This window comes from Dipodomys merriami, unplaced genomic scaffold (genome assembly GCF_024711535.1).
Source record: "Dipodomys merriami isolate MVZ:Mamm:240054 unplaced genomic scaffold, mDipMer1.0.p SCAF_14, whole genome shotgun sequence".
NCBI lineage: Eukaryota > Metazoa > Chordata > Mammalia > Rodentia > Heteromyidae > Dipodomys > Dipodomys merriami.
Genome location: NW_027202715.1, coordinates 19,898,682 through 19,920,798, shown reverse-complemented (window position 1 = coordinate 19,920,798; position 22,117 = coordinate 19,898,682). Strand labels below are relative to the sequence as shown.

The 22,117-nt window shown below is 42.4% G+C and overlaps 1 protein-coding gene across 1 annotated transcript; it reads left to right on the top strand.

The window, feature by feature from the left end:
• The first annotated feature begins 2,046 nt into the window (after positions 1-2,046).
• Kifbp (kinesin family binding protein) lies at positions 2,047-21,138 on the top strand. Its single transcript, XM_070020958.1, has 7 exons — positions 2,047-2,512; positions 5,173-5,271; positions 8,270-8,349; positions 9,451-9,634; positions 12,213-12,297; positions 15,828-15,943; positions 19,513-21,138. Exons 1-7 carry the CDS (start codon positions 2,087-2,089, stop codon positions 20,386-20,388), a joined length of 1,866 nt encoding a protein of 621 aa, XP_069877059.1. The 5' UTR covers positions 2,047-2,086; the 3' UTR covers positions 20,389-21,138.
• The last annotated feature ends 979 nt before the right edge of the window (positions 21,139-22,117 follow it).

Genomic DNA, 22,117 nt, shown 5'->3' with positions numbered 1-22,117 from the left:
TGAGCCACTGGCTCCTAACCAGCACAGCTTTTTCAGTAATTGAAGTTAATGTTTTTTGTAGATCCCAGAGTTCAAACCATATTTATAAATGCATAATTCATTTACTATTGGTTTAAATGGGGAAATGTTACCATTTTGCTACAGAGAAAATATTTTCCAATTTATGTATCAATGTACTTTTTAAATTAAACCCATTTTTTACGTTAGCAATTTGTGTAATGGTTTCTCTGCAGTTGTACATAAAATGTTTTTACAGTAAACTGAGTTAATGTATAAAATACTGCTTTGATGCCATAATAAAAATATTAATACTTTATGGGTTTGGTGGCTTTTTAAAAATGAAAATACTTGAAAATTGTATTAAAAAATAACAAAAACGAGGTATAAAAATTAATAAAAAGCAAGTGCCAGCAGTAAGCACATGGTGGGTAATCAAGGCAAAGAGGATGAGTAGGAAGATTGTGAGTTCAAGACTTCAAGGTGCTGCATCCAAGTGCACATCCGTAATCCCAGTCAGTTCCTGAGAAGCAGTGGCAAGAGGATTGAGTTTGAGGGCAGCCTGGGCTACATGAGGCCAATGGTCTATGTAGACCCTATCTGAAAGAAACTGGACAAAAACTCCACACAGGTAACCCCATTTGGGAAAGCAATTTTCCACGATTTTTTTTTTTTTTTTGGTAGGTCATGGGGCTTGAACTCTGGACCTCTTCAGCTCAAGGTGAGCACTCATCACTTGAACCACAGCGCCACTTCCAGCTTTCTAGTGGATTATTAGAGATAAGAGTCTCATGGACTTTTCTGCCAGGGCTGGTTTGAACCGTGATCCTCAGATCTCAGCCTCCTGAGTAGCTAGGATTACAGGGGGGAGCCACCAGCGCCCTGCTCCACGATTAGTTTATATAGAGTCATCCATTTCAGTTTTGTGAATTGTTTTCCCTCTCCAACGTTTTGTGCATGTCTTTCTGTAAATACAGATCTGGTATCTCACTTTTTCATAATTACATGCTATATGGCTATGCCATTGTACACTTAACCAAGTCTGGTCCACAATCTTAGTGGTTCTATTTTAATTTCACTGTTAGGAAAAAAAAAACTAAAGTTAATATCCTGTGAATCTTTTCATGGTTGTCATTTTAGTATGCTTTGTGGAGGTTGAGTTGTATGGTAGAAGTAAATATACTTCATAGATTTTGGTGCAAAAGTATCAATTTGTTTCCTCCCTTTAGACTAGGTTTTCCCATAGCACTCCAGCAGCGGATTGCATTTGCTGTTTACTAGGCACAAAGTAAAATTGTGTTGTGGTTGGTTTTTCTTTTTTGTTGGTACTAGGGTTTGAATTCAGGGCCTCACACACTTGCTAGGGAGTTGCTCTACCAACTGGGTCATAACTTCTAGCCTTTTTGCCAGAGGGTCTTGAGGTTCTTTTGGTTGGTTGGGTTTTTTGTTGTTTTGGGGGGGTTTTTGACTTGGTTTACTCTCATGCTTCCCATATACCTTGAGTCAGCATTGCTTGTATGTTGACGTGGGACTTGACAACTTTTTTTTTAATAGGATTACAGACATGAGCTGCCAACTTTTTTTTTGGGGGGGGGGGGTTGGGGGACTTGAACTGGGAGCAGTCCCTGAGCTCTTCTGCTCAAGGCTAGTGCTTCACCACTTGGAGCCAGAGCTCCACTTAGGTTTTCTAGTGGTAAGTTGGAGTTAAATAGTCTCACGGGTGGTTTTGAACCGTGATTCTCAGATTTCAGCCTCCTGAGTAGCTAGGATTACAGGCGTGAGCCACCAGTGCCCGATTGCCCATCATTTTTTTTGTACACCACATCCATCAATCCATCCATCCAGTCACGAGAAGTCACTGCCGGGGTTAGTGCTGGAGGAGGAGTCATTGGCAGCCATGTCTCCATGGCGATAACTGCTATAGAGACCACTATGCCTTCCCATTGGCCACTCCCCAGCATACTGCGGTTCCATTGGCGGACCTCATTGGTTGCCGTTCCACAGCGCTCTCGCCCTGCCTCCAGCCGTAAGTGAAATGTCGTGAAGCAGAAGGAAGGCGGGAGGGCCGACGGCAAGCTTGGAGGCCGCTATGGCTACCGCTCCCTGGGCCGAGATCCGCGAGAAATTCCAGGCTGCCCTGGCCCTGTCGCGGGTGGAATTACATAAAAACCCGGAGAAGGAGCCGTACAAGTCCAAATACAGCGCCCGGGCGCTGCTGGAGGAGGTCAAGGCGCTGCTCGGCCCCGCGCCGGAGGATGAGGACGAGAGGCCTTCGGCCGACGAGGGCTTGGGCGCGGGGGACCACGCCCTGGGGCCGCCCACCGAGGCCGTCGAGCCCGAGGGGCCCGCCGCTCAGCGGGCCGTGCGGCTGGCGGTTCTCGAGTTCCACCTCGGGGTGAACCACATCGACACGGAGGAGCTGTCGGCCGGGGAGGAGCACCTGGTGAAGAGCCTGAGGCTGCTGAGCCGGTACCGGCTCTCGCACTGCTGCGTCTCGCTCTACGTGCAGGCGCAGGTGAGAGGGGCGGGGGCGGCCGGCCTCCAGGCCCAGGCCCACGCTAGAGGCCCACGTTAGAGGGCACCATTGGCTCACGCCTGTCATCCCAGCTACTCAGCAGACTGAGTGAGATCTGAGGATTTCAGCACCAGGCTCGACCGCAAACGTTCAGGGACAAAGCCCAGACCTTTAGCCCTAGGAGCAGAAGAAAAAATTTACAATCTTTCACATTTTAGTATCTTTGAAATGGAGCTGAACCTTATGAATTGATTGGCTATGTATTACAGTTTTCTTGGCAGTGTTTTCTTGTTCATACAATAATGGTGTCTTTTAGTTGAGACTTATTTTTATTGTGTGACAGTGTCTCACTCCATAGCCCTGGCTCCCTTGAACTTGTGATCCTGGTTCCTCTGCTTCCCAGATGCTGGGTTTTCAGGCGTGACACCCCACCTGACATTTGTAATGTCTTCTCATGGTAAAATAATCAAACTCTCCCTTGATATCTATGAAAGATTACTTTTGGGGTAAAAATGTTTGGTGTCATAGGAATTCATGATATTTAAGTGCATCGTCTCAGTCTCTTGTCTTTGGGGAACTACAGAACCCATCAGAGATGATTGTTAAACCTTCACTAGGTTCTGGTCGCGTAGGAATAATTTTTCTCTGGTATTCCTTCTGATCTTTGCGGTCAACAATATACTTGGCATTATCTGTGGTAGCAGAAGGAAGTTGGTACAATGGAAACCAAAAAGAAGAGCTCAATAAGGGAAAAAACGAAGAAAGAAGAATCAATGACTTTGATGGAATTTTTTATTTTTTTGGTCGGTTGTGGGGCTTGAACTCTGGGCCTGGGTGCTCTTTAGCTCTTTAGCTTAATGCGAGTGCTCTACCACTTGAGCCACAGCACCACTTCCTGTTTTCTGGTTGTTAATTGGAGGAATGTTCCTGCCTGGGCTGGCTTTGAACCTTGGTTCTCAGATCTCAGCCTCTTGAGTAGCTAGGTTTAAGACATGAGCCACTGGCACCCAGCTAATGGGATATTTTGGGTGTGTGTTAACCAGTCATGTGACTTGAACTCAGATCCTTGTGCTTTTTGCTCAAGGCTAGCAATCCACCTGTCGCTTTTTGTTGGTTAATTGAAGATAAGAACCTTACACTCATGAGCTGGTGGCTCATGCTTGTAATCCTAGTTACTCAGAGGCTGAGACCAGAGGATTGTGGTTCAAAGCCAGCCCAGGCAGGAAAGTCTGAGAAACTCTTATCTCCAGTAAACCACCAGAAAACTGGAACCTGGGGCTGGGAAGGTGGCTCAGTGGTAGAGCACTTGCCTTGCATGCCTGAGGCCCTGGGTTTGATTCCCAGTACCACATAAGCAAAAAGGAAGCCGGAAGTGGCACTGTGGCGCAAGTGGTAGAGCGCTAGCCTTGAGCTGAAGAGCTGAGGGACAGCACCCAGGCCCAGAGTTCAGGCCCACGACTGGACCCCCCCCCCAAAAAAAAAAACAACAACAACTGGAAACTGCACTGTAGCTCAAGTGGTAGAGCACTAGCCTTGACCTGAATTGCTGAGGGACAGCGCCCAGGCTCAGAGCTCAAGCCCCACACGGAAAGGGGAAAAAAAAAGGATCTTTGCTCTGACTGACTTGGAACCCCAATCCTCAGATTTCAGATTTCATAGACATGAGGTGTCCAGCAATTTTATAACAATAATTTTATTTATTTTTTTTTATTTGACTTATTTTTATTATCATTAAGTGGTTGTACAAAGGTGTTACCATTCAACAAATCAATTTATAAATACAATGAATCTGGACTGACATCAACGTTTTCATCATTCTCTTCCATTCCTTCCCTTAATTTTTCTAGTTTCATAGAAAATGCATTAAATAAATATGATGACTGCATTTTAGTATATTCTTTTGTTTTGTTTTGTTGTTTTTTTTTCTGTGTGTGAAATAACAATAATTTTAAGAACACTCAAAGCTAGCTATGGTGGTACACTTTGGTTAATTACAAAACTCAGGAGGGACATTAGTTCGAGGCCAATCTGGATAACATAGCAAGATTTTGTCTCAAAAACACTCTAGAATGTAAACATGTTTTATTATGTAAAATAATAAGTGCATGCGATAGTATTTTGTAGCCTAATCTTAGTGTGATTTTCCATCACTTCTCCCATATTCCAGTTTTTAGCAACAAATCGCTACTTGCAGCCCATGCTCACGCTGAAGAGATTAGCTCAAGGAGTACCAGAAGGCAGGGGTCACTGTATGTCTATCTTAGCAGCTGTCTACCACAGTGTGTCAGTATTATGAGTAACATATTGCTAACCAAATTCCATTACTAGTCAGTAGGTAGTAACATTAAAATTTTGGGTGTTAGGGCTAAAAGTGTGGCTCAGGGATATTGGACCAGCCTAGCAAGCTCCAAGCTCTTAGTCTAAACCCCATCCCCACCAAAATAAATCCTCTGAAATTATAAATACTACTTTACTTTTTGTTTATTAACATACATTAGTTATGTAAGAGTGAGAATTCATTGTGACATTTCCATGTGAAATAATCATAGAATGTACCTCATCAACTTCACCTCCTGTATCACTTCTCTCACCCTTTCTTAAAACAATTTGTGGATATTACTTTAAGTCTTAAGTTGTCTGTTTCTCTCTCTACCTTGCAGAATAACCTGGGCATCTTATGGTCTGAAAGGGAAGAAATTGAAACTGCACGGGCTTACCTAGAATCGTCAGAAGCTCTGTATAATCAATATATGAAAGAGGTATGTTGTATGCCAGATTAAAATTTAAATTTGGGCTGCAAGTAGTCAAGAGCGGAAAGAAGAATTCTTCACTCACAATGATGTGAACCCAAGAATTTCTATAGCTGAAATTACTGTATAGTGAAGACTTTGGTTTTTAAAAATAAGCCTTGGGTAGGGTATAATGGTAGCCTACAGTTGAATATAATCACCAAGGAAATAGTTTAATGTTATCCTCAAATACCACTTGGGTATTTTTTGTATTTGTGTTCAAAATTTCTACTTCAATTTCACTAAAAATAGTACTAAAAGAAAACAAGAGGAATGTGTGCCTCAAAGAGTTCAGATATTTTGCTCATATTAAGCCACTAACTCTGGCTTAATAAACTTTATTTTATATGAAAGGAATTACTAGGCAACTTTTTGTTTTGTTTTGTTTTTGTTTTTGTGCTAGCCCTGGGGTTTTAATTTAGGGCCTGGGCATTATCCCTGAGCCTCTTTGTGCTCAAAGCTAGTGCTCCAGCATTTGAGCCATAGTGCCACTTCCTTGTTTTTCTGAGTAGTTTATTGGAGATAAATCTCATGGACTTTCCTGCCAGGGCTGTCTTTGAACTGCAGTCCTCAGATCTCAGCCTCTTGAGTAGCTAGGATTATAAAAGTGAGCCACTGACACCCATCTGAAAGAAGTTTAAAGTAATATGTATGACATAAAAGGCACTTAATAGGTGCATGTACAGTGGTTTATGTCTATAATCCTAGCTAGTTGGGAGGTGGAGACTGGATAGATCATGGTTCAAGGCCAGCCCAGCAAAAAGTTGGTGAGACTTTGTTTTGACAAATAAGCCAAGTATGGTATTATAAACCTGTAATCTCAGTTACTCAGTGAGAGACATAAATAGGAGGATCTCTGCTCCAGGAAGTCCCAGGGAAGAAAAAAACCCTATCCAAAACATAAAAAAAGCAGAAAGGTGCTGGTATGTAGCTCAGTGGCAAAGCACTAGCAAGTGCAATGTCCTGGGTTCGATCCTCAGTACCAAAAAAGAAAAGACCAAAAAAAATAGAGCTTAAAGAAAAGCAGAGTGGGCACTGGTGGTTCATGCCTGTAATCCTAGCTACTCAGGAAGGCTGAGATCTGAGGATCATAGTTCAAAGCCAGCTCAGGCAGGAAACTGAGACTCCTATCTCCAATAAACCACTCAGAAAACCAGAAGTGGTTCGGTGGCTCAAGTGGTAGAGTGCTCGCCTTGAGCTGAAGAGCTGAGGTTCAGGCCCAGAGGTCAAGCCCCATGACTGACAAAAAAAAAAAGACTGAGTAAATGATTCAAGTAGAAGAGCACCTGCCTAATACACAAAAAATGTGTTTGCTGGGGCTGGGAAGGTGGCTCAGTGGTAGAGCGCTTGCCTTGCATGCCAGAGGCCCTGGGTTTGATTCCTCAGCACCACATAAGCAAAAAGAAAAAAGCCAGAAGTGGCACTGTAGCTCAAGTGGTAGAGGGCTAGCCTTGAGCTGAAGAGCTGAGGGACAGCGCCCAGGCCCAGAGTTCAGGCCTCATGACCGGACCCCAAAAAACAAACAAACAAAAAAAAATGTGTTTGCTAAATGTAACCATCAGGATGTGTGGCTACAAAACAACATATCTCACATTTTCTAAAATGGTGACATCATAATATTAGTAAGATTATACGCCCCCCCCCTTTTTTTTTTTTGGTCAGTTGTGGGACTTGAGCTCTGGGCATGGGAGCTGTCCCTGAGCTCTTCAGCACAAGGCTAATGCTCTACCACGTGAGCCACAGCACTACTTCTGGTTTTCTGGTGGTTAATTGGAGATAAGAATCTCACAGGGCTGGGAAGGTGGCTCAGTGGTAGAGTGCTTGCCTTGCATGCATGAGACCCTGGGTTCAATTCCTTAGCACCACATACGCAAAAAGAAAAAAGCCGGAAGTGGCGCTGTGGCTCAAGTGGTAGAGCACTAGCCTTGAGCTGAAGAGCTGAGGGACAGCGCCCAGGCCCAGAGTTCAGGCCCCATGACCGGACCCAAAAAAACAAAACAAAACAAAAACTGACAGACTTTCCTGCCCAGGCTGGCTTTGAACCTCAATTCTCAGATCTCAGCCTCCAGAGTAACTAGGATTACAGGCATGAGCCACCAGTGACCAGCAGATTTTTTTTTTTAGGTAAAGTCTATGTAGACACTTTGATCCTCCACCCCAAACTCATGATCATCCTGCCTCAAGCTTCTCAAGTGCTAGGATTATAGCCATATACTTAGAAAATTATAGTTTAAGAACAGTTCACACAGCCGGGTGCTGGTGGCTCACGCCTGTAATCCTAGCTACTCAGGAGGCTGAGATCTGAGGATCTCGGCTCAAAGCCAGCCCAGGCAGGAGAGACCGTGAGACTCCTATCTCCAATAAACCACCAGAAAACCGGAAGTGGCGCTGTAGCTCAAGTGGTAGAGCGCTCGCCTTGAGCTGAAGAGCTGAGGGACAGTGCCCAGGCCCAGAGTTCAAGCCCCACAACCGACAAAAAAAAAAAAAAAAAAGAACAGTTCACACATTCACTGGGAGAAGTAATGCACACCATTATTTGTTTGTTTGTTTGTTTTGCCAGTCCTGGGGCTTGAACTCAGGGCCTGGGCACTGTCCTTGGTCAAGGCTAGCACTCTATCACTTGAGCCATAATGCCACTTACATCTTTTTCTGTTTATGTGATACTGAGGAATCAAACCCAGTGCTTCATGCATGCTAGGCAAGTTCTCTACCATCAAGCCATATTCCCAGCCATATTCCCATATGCACACCTTTAATCCCAGAACTCAAGAGTCTGAGGCAGGAAGGAGGATAGAGCATTCAAAGTTAGCATGAATTATATAGTGAAACCCTTTCTCCATATATCCCCCAAAAGAGAGAGAGAAAACAAAAACCCAGCAACTTGAAATTGATTTCTCCTTTTCCCCAGAAGAGGGTGCTTGACGTTCATGGTTCAAATTTTTAAAGGGCTTTTATTGTTTAATCATAGATTGGGAGTCCTCCTTTTGATCCGACAGAACACTTTCTTCCTGAAGAAGAGAAGCTCACTGAACAGGAGAGATCAAAAAGGTTAGTTGGTATAGAGATCAACATGTGTTACCACATAGTATAAACAAAATGATAGTTCAAAAAAGCCTTACATTTGCTGCTTAGAAGTCATTCAAGTGAAACTGTGGATTACCCCCAACCCCTGTAGTACGAGGTTTGAACTCAGGACCTTGGGCTTGCTTGGCAAGCACTTTACCATTTGAGCTATGCCCCAGCCCTACTCCATTTGCCACTTACAAGTTACATGGCCTTGGTCAGATCTGAGACTGTTTCCTGTCATAAAACTACATGTACCACGAGGTAAGCCAAGAACGAAGAGACAAACAGTACATGGTCTCCCTGATAAGTGGATGCTAAATCCAAAATGTTAGGTGATATGACAAAACTAACAGGACTTAAGAAACAAAGAACTCCCACTCATCTGGTTGAACCACTACCAAATATCCCCATGCTGCTGATCACATATATGGTATATAACATGCGAGCACCGTTATATATTACAGACTGTGATAGACAATTTGCTCCAGGAAAGTTAGAATGAACTTGTGACTTTAAATGAGCATCATTATTCCACAATACTGTGAATTTCCGGAAATTATGTAATCACTTAATCACAATCAAAAAAAAAAAAAGAACCTGGGGAAGGGAGGGAGGGAGGGGATGGTAGGGGGAAAACAATGGAGGGGGTAACAATGTTCAAGAGGAAGTGTACTCATTACCTCACTCATGTAACTGTAACCCTCTGTATAGTATCTTTACAATAAAAAAATTAAAAAAAAAAACAAAACTACATGTACCAGACACAACTCAAAGGATTGGTGGGAGGATCAAGAAAATTACGTATGAAATTTACTTATAAACTGGGCACTGGTGGCTCATACCTGCAACCCTAGCTACTCAGGAGGCTGGGATCCTAGGATCATGGTTCAAAACTAGCCCAGGTAGGAGAGCCCACGAGACTCTTATCTCCAGTTAATCACCAGAAAACTGGAAGTGGCGCTGTGGCTCAAAGTGGTAGAGCACTAGCCTTGAGCAAAAAGAGCTCAGGGACAGTACCCAGCCCCTGAATTCAAGCCCTAAGACCAACAAAACAAGCCATTGTACAATACTTTTTCTTCACAGATTTGAGAAGGTTTATACTCATAACCTGTATTACCTGGCTCAAGTCTACCAGCATATGGAAATGTTTGAGAAGGCTGCTCACTATTGCCACAGCACACTGAAGCGACAGCTTGAGCACAATGCCTACCATCCTATGGAGTGGGCTATTAATGCTGCTACCTTGTCACAGTTTTATATCAATAAGGTAAGTAGTTACCTAAAAAGGAGCCAGTTATAGCCTGAAGATACCATCCTTTAAAAACAAGTGGCTTGGGCTGGGAATGTGGCTTTTAGGGTGCTGCCTAGCATGCATGAAACCCTAAGTTTGATTCCTCCGTGCCACATAAACAGAAAAAGCCAGAAGTGGTGCTGTGGCTTGAAGTGGTAGAGTGCTAGCCTTGAGCAAAAAGAAACTCGGGCCCTGAGTTCAAGTCCCAGTACTGGCAAAAAAATAAAAATAAAGATAAAAAGATAAGCAAAGGACCAGGAAGGGGCTCAGTGGTAGAGTGCTTGCTTGCCTTGCATGCATGAAGCCCTGGGTTCGATTCTTCAGCACCACACAAGCAGAAAAAGCCAGGAGTGGCACTGTGGCTCAAGTGTGATAGAGTGCTAGCCTTGAGCTGAGGAGCTCAGGGACAGCGCCCAGGCCCAGAGTTCAGACCCCATTACAGACAAAAACAAAACAAACAGAAAAAGAAAAACAAGTGGCTTAATACAAAGGTACAATGGCTATATGCCTCCGATCATATAAAATCATATTTATTGAACAAACTCCAGGAAGTGGAAACAAGAGGTTTTATTTATATTATTTTTGTTTTCTTGTCTTGTTTGCTTATCTGTCTTTGGGAAGGTAAGTTGGGGCACAGAAATGGAGGGACAAATGGTGAATGCATACAACAGTGGTACTCACTTAACACTATGTTGAAAATGAACTATACAACTTGTGGGCAAGGATAAGAGGGAAAAATTGGGAGAAAGTAAGGGAAGGGGTGATATTGTCCAAAAACAAATGTCCTCTTTAACTGACCTATGTCACTCTAACCCCTCTGTACATTACCTTTATAATAACAATAAAAAAAAAAGAAAAGTAGCTTGTATTTTGTGATATAAACTAAGCAGGAAAATGCAGCCCAATTTGTTACCTGCTAGTATATTAAGGGCGTACGTGCGTGCGTGCGTGCGTGCATGTGTGCGTGCGTGCGTGCATGCATGCCTGCCTGTGTGTGTCCTGAGGCTTCAACTCAGGGCCTAGCCATAGTTCCACTTATAGCCTTTTTTTGGTGCTTAACTGTAGATAGGAGTCCCATGGATTTTCTTGCCTGGGCTGGCTTGATCCTCCAGATCAGACTCCTGAGTAGCTAGGATTATAGGCATGATCCATGGCTTTCAGTTCTTTTTTGATGATGAGCATACTATTTAAATTTACTGTAGTTATATGTTACCTTTTGTTGCAGATTTTATCTTGTGGTAGATAGAATTTTATCTATGTAATGGTAATCTGCAATGAGAATTTATCTGAGGAAGTCGACTGTTAAATGTGGGCTTTGGTAAAAGCATGTGATACATTTCAGTTATTTTTCAGAATGAACTGTTCTATAGGAATGTGGATATTGTAAATGTCTCTGCTGATTTCCATAGTTCCAGGTTTTTATGACTACTTCTGAACTGTTACACAGGGACAAATTTATGCTCCCTGGTTGTTTCATCAGAATTCCTTAGAATCAATTTGCTATGCTTTTATAGATCCATTTGTCCTGTCGTCCTTCAGTTTCTAATGCTAAGCCAGTTATAAGCTACCTTTTCCAACCAAATGTTCCATTCTTAGTAAGATACCTCACCAATAGAAATTGCTTTTCATTTATATTTCTTATTCGTAAGCCTCAGAAATTGAGCATCCAATTAAGCCTAATTCCCATGAATCCTTTCTACTGTGGCCCTCAGAAAACCTGCCTCTGCTTGTAGCTTCTCTGTTACAGCTATTTGTAGAACACTTGTTTAGCAGTTTTAAAGTTACATATTCATTATTATTTTAATTCACACTGATAACTCCATTTGCCAGGCACCCATGGCTCAGGCAGGCCTGTAATTCTCACTACTCGAGGCTGAGATCTGAGGATTGCCATTCCAATCAAGGCTGGGCAGGAAAGTTCATGAGACTCTTATCTCCATTTAACCAGCAAAAAAGCTAGAAGTGGAGATGTGGCTCAAGTGGGAGGACCCTAGCCTTGAGCCAAAAAGCTCGGAGACAGCATCCATGCCCAAAGTTCAAGACACAAACAACAACAACAACAAAAACAAAACTCCATGAATGTTTATAGTGTTAAAACATCTAGATATTAATTTAATGTGTGAAGAATCTCCTTTTTGCCTTTGAATGGTAGAAAAATTAAATCTTCATTACTCTGACAGAATGTAAAAATTTATTGTGATGGACCTTTGGTTATTTAGACTGAGTGAAAATGACATGGTTTGAATTTGGGATGAAAGCTGTTCCCATCTATGTATTGGTTATGTGAGGACAGCTGACTTTCAGTCCATAGTTACTTTTGTGCCCGTTTGTTATTTTTAAGCATTTGGGTATTATTATTTTAATCTCTGAGGTATCTTTTTACCAGATAGTACTGTAATGTGCCTTTCATACCTTTCTGCTGTTCAGCACCTGTGCACCTCCTTCATAGTGGATCTCACCTGATAGTATAGTTTTTCCCATATAAATAGGCAAATATCAGTTATAAATAAGACTTCATGATAATTAGATTTTTTCTCATTTATTTTCCCAACAGCTATGCTTTATGGAGGCCAGACACTGTTTATCAGCTGCTAATGTTATTTTTGGTCAAATTGGGAAAATTCCAGCCACAGAAGACAGTAAGTTTACATGTACATGTTTCATATAGCTGTTTTTTGAGATAGGGTCTTGCTATGTAATCCAGCCTCCCAAGTGCTGGGATTATAGACCTAGGTCACTGTGTCTTAGTCATTATAAGCTTTAATTTTTTTTATTTTGAAATTTAATCTTTTTTTTTTCCTGATCATGGGGCCTGAACTCTGGGCCTGAGCACTGTCTGCCCCTCAGCTCTTCCGCTCAAGGCTAGCACTCTTGCCATTTGAGCCACAGCACCACTTCCAGCTTTTTCTGCTTATATGGCGCTGAGGAATCAAACCCAGGGGGCCTCATGCATGCAAGTAAGCACTCTACCACTAAGCCACCTTCCCAGCCCCTAATATTTAATCTTTTAATATTTAACATTTAAAATTTTAAGAAAGTAGAACAAGAAACTACCATAGTCCCCAACTAAATTCACCATTTTTGTTGTTGTTGCTTTTTTTGGACAAGGTCTTGTCTAACACAAGCTGGCCTTAATCTCCTTGTGATTAAGCCTTCTGTCACAGCCTTTTAAATAGCTAGAACTACAGATGTGTGCCACCAGGCTTAACTTAAATTCACCAATTTTAATACTTGCCTCATTTCAGCCACATATTGAGGTGATATCTAGATGCCACTTTTTTATTGTTGTTGTTGGTTGGGGGGCTTGATCTCAGGACCTGGGTGCTGTCCCAACACTCTTTTGCTCAAGACTAGGGCTCTGCCAGTTTTCTGATGGTTAATTGGAGATAAGAGTCTCACAGACTTTCCTGCCCAGACTGGCTTTGAACTGTGATCCCTGGATCTCAGCCTCCTGAGTAGGTAGGATTATAGGCATGAACAACCAGCGCCCGGCTTAGATGTCACATTTTATTTTTCTTTCTGAACCATTTGAGAAATGATTGCATATACATTTCCCAAGAACAAGAATACCTTCTTGCATAATCATAGAACAGTTAGAGTATTCAGGAAATGAAACATTTGATAAAATTTTTAAGAATCTTATTTTTCTTTAAACAATTGTCTCTATAATGTCCTTTATAACAATTTTTTTTTCAGTCCTGGATTGGAGTTTAAGATTGCCATCACTTGTCACCCCTTCTTAGTCTTCTGTCCTATGGTACAGTCCTCAGCCTTTCTCCTTTATCATTTAATGTTTTAGGAGGATACAGTTATTTCATAGGATTTCATCAGTTGGGGTTTGTATGCTATTTCCTTTAGCCAGTATTGAGATGATACATTTTTTTTTTAGAATATTACACATATAAGTGGTCTGACCTTACGTCTGTCCTTTTTTTTTTTTGGTCTTGGGGCCTGAATTCTGGGCCTGGGCGCTGTCCCTCAGCTCTTCAGCTCAAGGATAGCACTCTACCACTTGACCCATAGCACCACTTCCGGCTTTTTTCTGTTTATGTGGTGCTGAGGAATCAAACCCAGGGCCTCATGCATGCAAGATAAGCACTCTACCATTGATCCACCTTCCCAGCCCCACATCTGTCTTTTTTAACTTTTAACTTTTTAACTTTTTGTTTGCAATGCTGGAGATTGAACCTAAGACCTTTTGTATACTATGCAAATACTCTACAATGGATCTACATCCCTAGCACTTAACATGTTTTGTTTAGCCTGCAAAAAAATCATGGTTAACATGTATATTTGAATCATTTAACAAGTTCGGCAGTAAATTTGCCATTTTCATTCTATGATTTTGTCACTTATTATTGAGCAATCTGCAGTCTTAAAAAGGTTTTAGATTTTGAAATACCATGTTTTCTGTACAAATGGGATGTTCTAAAGCTGGGTGCAGTGGCCTATAATCCCAGCTTCAAAGGAGACATAAGTAGGAGGATCACCTTCCAGATAGCCCTGGACAAAAAGCCTGAGACCCTATCTGAAAAATAAAGCCAAAAGAACTAGTAGTGGGATTATGGCCCAGAGGTAGAGTGACTGTCTAGCAGGCAGGAGGCCCTGAATTCAAACTCCTCCAGTACCACCAAAAAAGAAAACAAATGTTTTAATTGAGAACAGGGCAGAGCCTCTGAAGAATTAAAAGAACGTGCAGTATCAAATGGAATAATTGTTTTGTTTCCTTTATTTGCTGTCTTGGATTAATTGTAGGTCAGTTGAAATTCTCAAAGACATTTATCTAAAAATAAACTAAGCCTCTGTGAAAGCACCATTTTGTTCTTACTTTTCAAGATAGAAGTTGTAGGAGCTGAGGATGCAGCTCAGGAAGAACTTGTGCTGAGCCAGGGCTCTGGGTGCATTCCTCAGTACCAAAGAGCAAGAAGAAAGCTGAAAAAGTGACAATGTTTTCAGAATTCTTTCTACAAACACCTTAAGTATGGTTGGGTAGAGTTAGTTAAGAAATTTAAAATTGGGGCTGGGAAGGTGTCTCAGTGGTAGAACACTTGCCTTGCATGCATGAGGCCCTGGGTTTGATTCCTCAGCACCACATAAGAAAAAAGCCGAGCCGGGCGCTGGTGGTTCACGCCTGTAATCCTAGCTACTCAGGAGGCTGAGATCTGAGGATCGCGGTTCAAAGCCAGCCCGGGCAGGAAAGACTGTGAGACTCCTATCTCCAATAAACCACCAGAAAACAGGAAGTGGCGCTGTAGCTCAAGTGGTAGAGCGCTCGCCTTGAGCTGAAGAGCTGAGGGACAGCGCCCAGGCCCAGAGTTCAAGCCCCACGACCGACAAAAAAGAAAAGAAAAAAGCCGGAAGTGGCACTGTGGCTCAAATGGTAGAGTGCTAGCCTTGAGCTGAAGAGCTGAGAGACAGCGCCCAGGCCCAGAGTTCAGGCCCCACGACCGGACCCAAAAAGAAAAGAAAAGAAATTTAAAATTGGGGACTAGGAATGTGGCTTAGTGGTAGAGAGCTTGCCTAGCATGCAAGAAGCCCTAGGTTTAGTTCTGTGTACCACATAAACAGTAAAAAGCTAGAAGTGGTGCTGTGGCTTAGTAGTAAGAGTGCCTGCCTTGAACAAAAGAAGCTTAGGGACAGTGCCCAGGCCCTGAGTTCAAGCCCCAGGACTGGCAAAAAAGAAAAGAAAACAAACAAACAAACAAACAAACTTAAAAATGTGTAAATTCTTTTACCATCCTAGGAATTCCATTTATAGGAATCTGTGCTAAGGTTGTAATTCAAAACCAGACAGTTTAGGCACAAAGATTGTCATGTTTTAAGTTGTCGGTAATAGTAAGGAGCTAGAAACAATGAACTCCCTATATTAGAGGGGCTAAAGTATGAAATACTTATTTAATGGATATTTTATAATGCTATACTAAAAAAGGTAAAGAGTTGATAATGTTATGTTCTAAGGGTTGATGGTATAATGTGTAAAGGAAAAGTTATGCTCAAAGTTGGCTACATACTATGACCTTATTATTTTTAATACAAATAAAGCATAAGAAAAAATGTAGAAAGCAATCTGTAGAAATAACCCGGCAGTGTCCCCAGGTGCGACTGAATACAGTATACACTGAAAAACCACACTTACAACTTTGAGCTTACACAGTCATGTGTTTTTTAGCTCCTGAATCAGAAGGGGATGTGCCAGAGCTTTATCATCAGAGGAAAGGGGAGATAGCAAGATGCTGGATCAAGTACTGCTTGACTCTCATGCAGAATGCCCAGCTTTCCATGCAGGTAATGCAGGCCCAGGTTACCTTGTTCTCCTTTCATGAGCAGGATGTAAATGAAAGCTTACCATGGGGATTGTGATTCTTTGAGTTTATTGTGAGTTAATTATAGAAGACATGTAGTATGCTCTCACAAATACTTGTTTCTTTTTTTTTTTTTTTTTTTTTGGGTCCGGTCATGGGGCCTGAACTCTGGGCCTGGGCGCTGTCCCTCAGCTCTTCAGCTCAAGGCTAGCACTCTACCACTTGAGCCACAGTGCCACTTCCAGCTTTTTTCTTTTTGCTTATGTGGTGCTGAGGAATCGAACCCAGGGCCTCAGGCATGCAAGGCAAGCGCTCTACCACTGAGCCACCTTCCCAGCCCCACAAATACTTGTTTCTTGCCCTCATCACCACTTTGTTGTTGGTGGTGGTGGTGGTCGTGAGGCTTGAACTCTGGGGCTGGGCACTGTCCCTCAACTCTTCATGAAGTTCAAGGCTAGCGTTCTACCTCTTGAGCCACAATACCACTTCCGGTTTTCTAGTAGCTTCCTGAGCTGGCTTTGAACTGCAATCCTCAGATCTCAGCCTCCTGAATAGTTAGGATTACAGGTGTGAACCACCAGTACCTGGCCTATCACCACCTTTTAAAATGTAACTTATCATACTCTGGTTTCTCTTTAGACCATGAAACTCTTGCAGTTTTTGCTAAAATCATATCCATCATTCAAGGACTATATATTTTTTCTTTTTCTTTCATTCTTTTGTGTGTCTATGTGTGCGTGCGCGTGCATGCATGCGCACACGTATACCCACACACCTGTCCTGGGGCTTGCTCACTCTTATCACTTGAGCCACACCTCTAACACTGCTTTTTCCTGTTTTGTTTTTGTTTTCTTCTTGTTGTTGGTGGTGTTGGTGTTGGTTGTGGGGCCTGAACTCTAGGCCTGGGCGCTGTACCTCAGCTCTTCAGCTCTTACCATTTGAGCCACAGTGCCACTTCCAGCTTTTTCTGCTTATGTGTTACTGAGGAATCGAACCCAGAGCCTCATCCATGCAAGGCAAGCACTCTACCACTGAGCCACCTTCCCAGCCCTGTTTTTTTTTTTTTTTTTTTGAGTTGGGAGTTTCACAGACTTTCTGCTCGGGCCCCAGGCTTGCTTTGAACTACAGTCCTCTGGATCTCAGCCTTCTTTGTGGCTGCGATTCAGGTGTGAGTCGCCAGCACTCAGCTCTTTTTTTCTTTTAACTTCATTCTTAGACCATGTGTGTATTTATCTGAAAAACTTTTTTTCAGTTTATTCTTTAAAGCATATGTAAATGTATTTACTTAAATTTTTATTTCATCCGAGGTTTAAGGGACAGCAAGAGGGATGATACTTGAAGCAGCTCCCAGGGATGAGTAGGAGGTACTTGGCTTGGGGAAAGCAAGCTGCTCCATTTTAAGGAGCGGCATGCTTAGAAGTGTGTGACGTGAAGGAGAGTGGCTTCAGAGGACTGTGAAAGGCCAGTGAGGCTGAGGCAGGGCAGGAGCACCTGTGATAAAGGAGAGAGTTGGGGTTGAAGAACATTGGGAGACATTTAGAGTCATCAGTTGGGAGGCAAGATTGAGTGAAAAGAGAAGAGGAAAGAAAAGGCCTTAGGCTGGACACTGAAGGTTCTAATGTTTAACTTTACTGGTGAAAAAGAGTTTACTCTTTTTTTTTTCCCTTGCATGCTGGGTATTGAACATCATGCATGCTAGGCAGGCCTCAGCCTCTGGTCAAGAACCAAGTGAGGAAGGTCACGTTAGATGTGAAAGGAGATCTAATTGTCTTCATTTTTAGTGTCTTTAGAACACCTAGAACATTTTCTATAATAACATTTCAAAAATCTTAACATTCCTGTGAAATGTTTTTAGAAGTCACTATAATGCTAAACTATAACTATTACTAATATATCACATGTACATAGGGTTTCACAATTTTAGAAATACTTAGGTAGCATTCATCCTATTTAAAGGAGTAATCATGGCTGGATACTGGTGGCTCATTCCTGAATTTTAGCTACTCAGGAGCTAACCTGGGCAGGAAACTCCATGAGATTCTTCTTTCCAATTAATCATAAAAAAACTAGAAGTGAGCCGGGCACCAATGGCTCACACCTGTAATCTTAGCTACTGAAGAGGCTAAGATCTGAGGATCATGGTTCAAAGCCAGCCTGGGCAGAAAAGTCCGTGAGACTCTTATCTCCAATTAACCACTGGTGCTGTGGTTCAAGCGATAGAGCGCTCGCCTTGAGCTGAAGAGCACAGGGACAGTGCCCAGGCCCAGAGTTCAAGCCCCATGACCAACAAAAAAAAAAACAACAAGTGGAGCTATAGTTGAAAGTGGTAGAGAGCTAGCCTTGAGCAAAAGAGCTCAAGAACAGTGCCCAGACCCTGAGTTCAAGACCCATGATGAAAAGAGAAGAGTTTGAGTACATCAAAAAAGGCATTATACAGTGGTTTTTCTGTTTTCTGTATTTAAATACATTTTCAGGGGCTAGGAAGGTAGCTTAGTGGTATAGTGCTTGCCTTGCATGCATGAGGCCCTGGGTTCGATTCCTCAGCACCACATAAGCAAAAAAGGCCAGTGTGGTGCTGTGACTCAAGTGGTAGAGTGCTAGCCTTTGAGCTAAGGGACAGCACCCAGGTCTAGAGTTCAGGACCAAGACCGACAAAAAAAATAAAATAACAAGTAAATAAATACTTTTTCAACTCAGGGTCTGGGCACTGTCCTCGAGCTCCTTTTCCTGACAGCTAGCGCTCTACCACTTGTGCCACAGCTCTGCTTCCGTCTTCTTCTGTATTTAATTGGAGAGAAGAGTCTCACGGACCTTCCTGCCTGGGCTGGCTGCCTTTGAACCGTGATCTTCAGATCTCAGCCTCCTGAGTAGCTAGGATTACAGGCGTGAGCCACCGGTGCCCAGCTTTCCAGCTATTTCTTGATTTTATTTATTTTATTTTATTTTTTTGCCAGTCCTTCCTGGGGCTTGAACTCAGGGCCTGGGTGTTGTCCTTTAGCTCTTTATTTTTTTTTTTTGGGGGGGGGGGTCCAGTTGTGGGGCCTGAACTCTGGGCCTGGGCACTGTCCCTCAGCTCTTCAGCTCAAGGCTAGCGCTCTACCACTTGAGCCACAGCGCCACTTCCGGCTTTTTTCTTTTTGCTTATGTGGTACTGAGGAATCGAACCCAGGGCCTCATGCATGCAAGGCAAGCACTCTACCACTGAGCCACCTTACCAGCCCCTCTTTTTTAAATTTATTTTTTTTTTATTTTTTATTTATTTATTTTTGGTCGATTGTGGGGCTTGAACTCTGGGCCTGAGCGCTGTCCCTCAGCTCTTCAGCTCAAGGCTAGTGCTCTACCACTTGAGCCACAGCGCCACTTCTGGTTTTTTTCTTTTTGCTTATGTGGTGCTGAGGAATCGAACCCAGGGCCTCATGCATGCAAGGCAAGCGCTCTACCACTGAGCCACCTTCCCAGCCACGAGTTTTCTTTATATCTGGCTTTGTTTTTTAAATTCTATTGGACAGCAGGAAATAAATATCCTACTTAACCATAACTTACCTCTTTCAGGACAACATAGGCGAGCTGGATTTTGACAAACAATCTGAACTTCGTGCTTTAAGGAAAAAGGAACTAGATGAGGAAGAGAGCATCAGGAAGAAAGCTGTGCAGTTTGGAACAGGGGAGCTGTGTGATGCCATCTCAGCAGTGGAAGAGAAAGTGAGATATTTGAGACCTTTAGACTTTGAAGAAGCCAGAGAACTTTTCTTACTCGGTCAGCACTATGTCTCTGAGGCAAAAGAGTTCTTCCAAATTGATGGGTATGTCACTGACCATATTGAAGTTGTCCAAGACCACAGCGCTCTGTTCAAGGTCCTGGCCTTCTTTGAAACTGACATGGAGAGACGGTGCAAGATGCATAAACGCAGAATAGCTATGTTAGAGCCCCTCACGGTGGACCTGAATCCACAGTATTACCTATTGATCAACAGGCAGATTCAGTTTGAGATTGCACATGCTTATTATGATATGATGGATTTGAAGGTTGCCATTGCTGACAAGCTGAGGGATCCTGATTCACACATTGTAAAAAAAATAAATAACCTTAATAAGTCAGCGCTGAAGTACTACCAGCTCTTCTTAGACTCCCTGAGGGACCCAAATAAAGTATTTCCTGAGCATCTAGGGGAGGATGTTCTTCGCCCCGCCATGCTCGCTAAGTTCCGCGTTGCTCGTCTCTATGGCAAAATCATCACTGCTGATCCCAAGAAAGAGCTAGAGAATTTGGCAACATCATTGGAGCATTACAAATTTATTGTCGATTACTGTGAAAAGCACCCTGAGGCAGCCCAGGAAATCGAAGTTGAGCTGGAACTTAGTAAAGAGATGGTCAGTCTTCTCCCAACAAAAATGGAGAGATTCAGAACCAAGATGGCCCTGACTTAATTTTTTTTTTAAGATAGAAAATATGCTCTACTGGTAACTTATTTTCCCCCTGTATTCAGGCAGACCCAATTCCATGTGACACTTCCCCTCAGGGCCAGATGAGTACAGTGTAATGTGGGGTACAGCCAGACCACCTCAGCAATAGAAAGTTAATAATTTATACCTGATTATGTAAATTGTCTTGTTCAAGTGACATGTGATTTGCACTTTATATTGCTTGTTTCCTATTTAAATAGAAGCATTCCCTGTGCTAGGCATGGTATTGCATGCCTGTAATCTCGGATCTTGGGGGGGGCAGAGGCAGGGAGATCTAGAGTTTGAGATCTGCCTGGCTATATAGTGAGTTCAAAGCCAGCCTGAGCTACATATTGAGATCTGTCTCAAACAGAAAAAAAATAATAACATGTATGTTATATACGTATTGTTATATACATACATATAATAATACATATGTAGATATAGATAAATATTTCTTGCCTCTATTTCTAAATATAGATTATTTGGTGGTTGATATTTACTTGCTTTCTCACAAGAAAAAATACTGGGTGATATACCTGGTAGACAAACCTGTTACTGTACTAAATTTGAAATAGTAACTTCCTATAGTTATTCTTTCTAAAATATTTACTAAATTCCAAAGAAAGCTTTCCCTTTTCAAAATACTAAAAACTAAGTTATATTGTTGTAAAGTGTTGTAAAATGGTTTATATTAACTATAGGGTAAAGGCCTTGGAAATATAATAAACTGATTTATTTCAACTAAGAAAAACTTGATTTTTCTTTTGTTTTGTAAAAATTGGTCTTCTTGATACTTCAAAGGTATTAACTTGACTAAGCTCAGTGGTTTATACCAGTAATCCTAGCTACTCAGGAGACTAAGACCTGGAAGATCACGTATTAAAACTAGCACAGGCAGACAAGTCCTCAACACCACACCCCTAGCTAATCAGCAATAAGCCAGTGGAGGTGTTCAAGTGGTAGCATGCCAGCTGTAAGTTAACAAGCTGAGTAAGAGTTAGAAGCACTGAATTCAAGTCCCAGAAACCAGGGGAAATTTTTTAAAAAAGAGCTGGGCACTGGTTGCTCATCCCCGTAATCCTGGTTACTCAGCAGCTGAGTATCACAGCCAGGAAAGTCAGTGAGATTCTTATTTCCAATTAGCCACCAAAAAGCCAGAAGTGAAAAGGACAGTGCCCAGGTCATAGTTCAAGCCCAGTACAAAAAACAAAAACAAAAAAAAGTATTAGCTTGGCTGAGCCTAGTGGCTCACAACCTGTAATTCTAGCTGCCCAGAAAGTGGATATCAGGAGGATCAAGGTTAAAAGCCATACTAGGCAAAAAGTTAGCAAGACCCATCTCCACCAGCTATCTGGGTATAGTGATAGATACCTGTGATCCTGGCTACAAAGGAGGCCTAAGTAGGAAGATCTGTGAGGCTGGCCCCAGGCAAATTGGTGCTAACTGAAAAAATTAAAAAGGGCTAGGGAGGTGGCTCAAGTAGTAAAGCCAGGTGGGTGCCTAGCAAGCCTAAAGTCCAGAGGTCAAACCTCCACACTTCAAATAAAGAATAGGAGGTAAGGCTGAAGAAGATTAAGGGATGGGATGGGCCAGCCATAGAAAGTCAAGATAACCTTGTAGGTAATGCTAAAGACTTTTACTGGCATGATGTGAATGTGGAGTTTTTAAGAGAAGAATGGTTAATGGGGAGAGAAGATGGAAGGGTGGAAGA

Excerpts from the sequence above, each read along its gene's own strand:
- Kifbp (XM_070020958.1), top strand. The coding sequence starts at position 2,087 with ATGGCTACCGCTCCCTGGGCCGAGATCCGCGAGAAATTCCAGGCTGCC. Across the intron at positions 5,272-8,269 it reads ATAATCAATATATGAAAGAG|ATTGGGAGTCCTCCTTTTGA; the intron begins GTATGTTGTATG and ends GTTTAATCATAG. Across the intron at positions 15,944-19,512 it reads ATGCCCAGCTTTCCATGCAG|GACAACATAGGCGAGCTGGA; the intron begins GTAATGCAGGCC and ends TACCTCTTTCAG.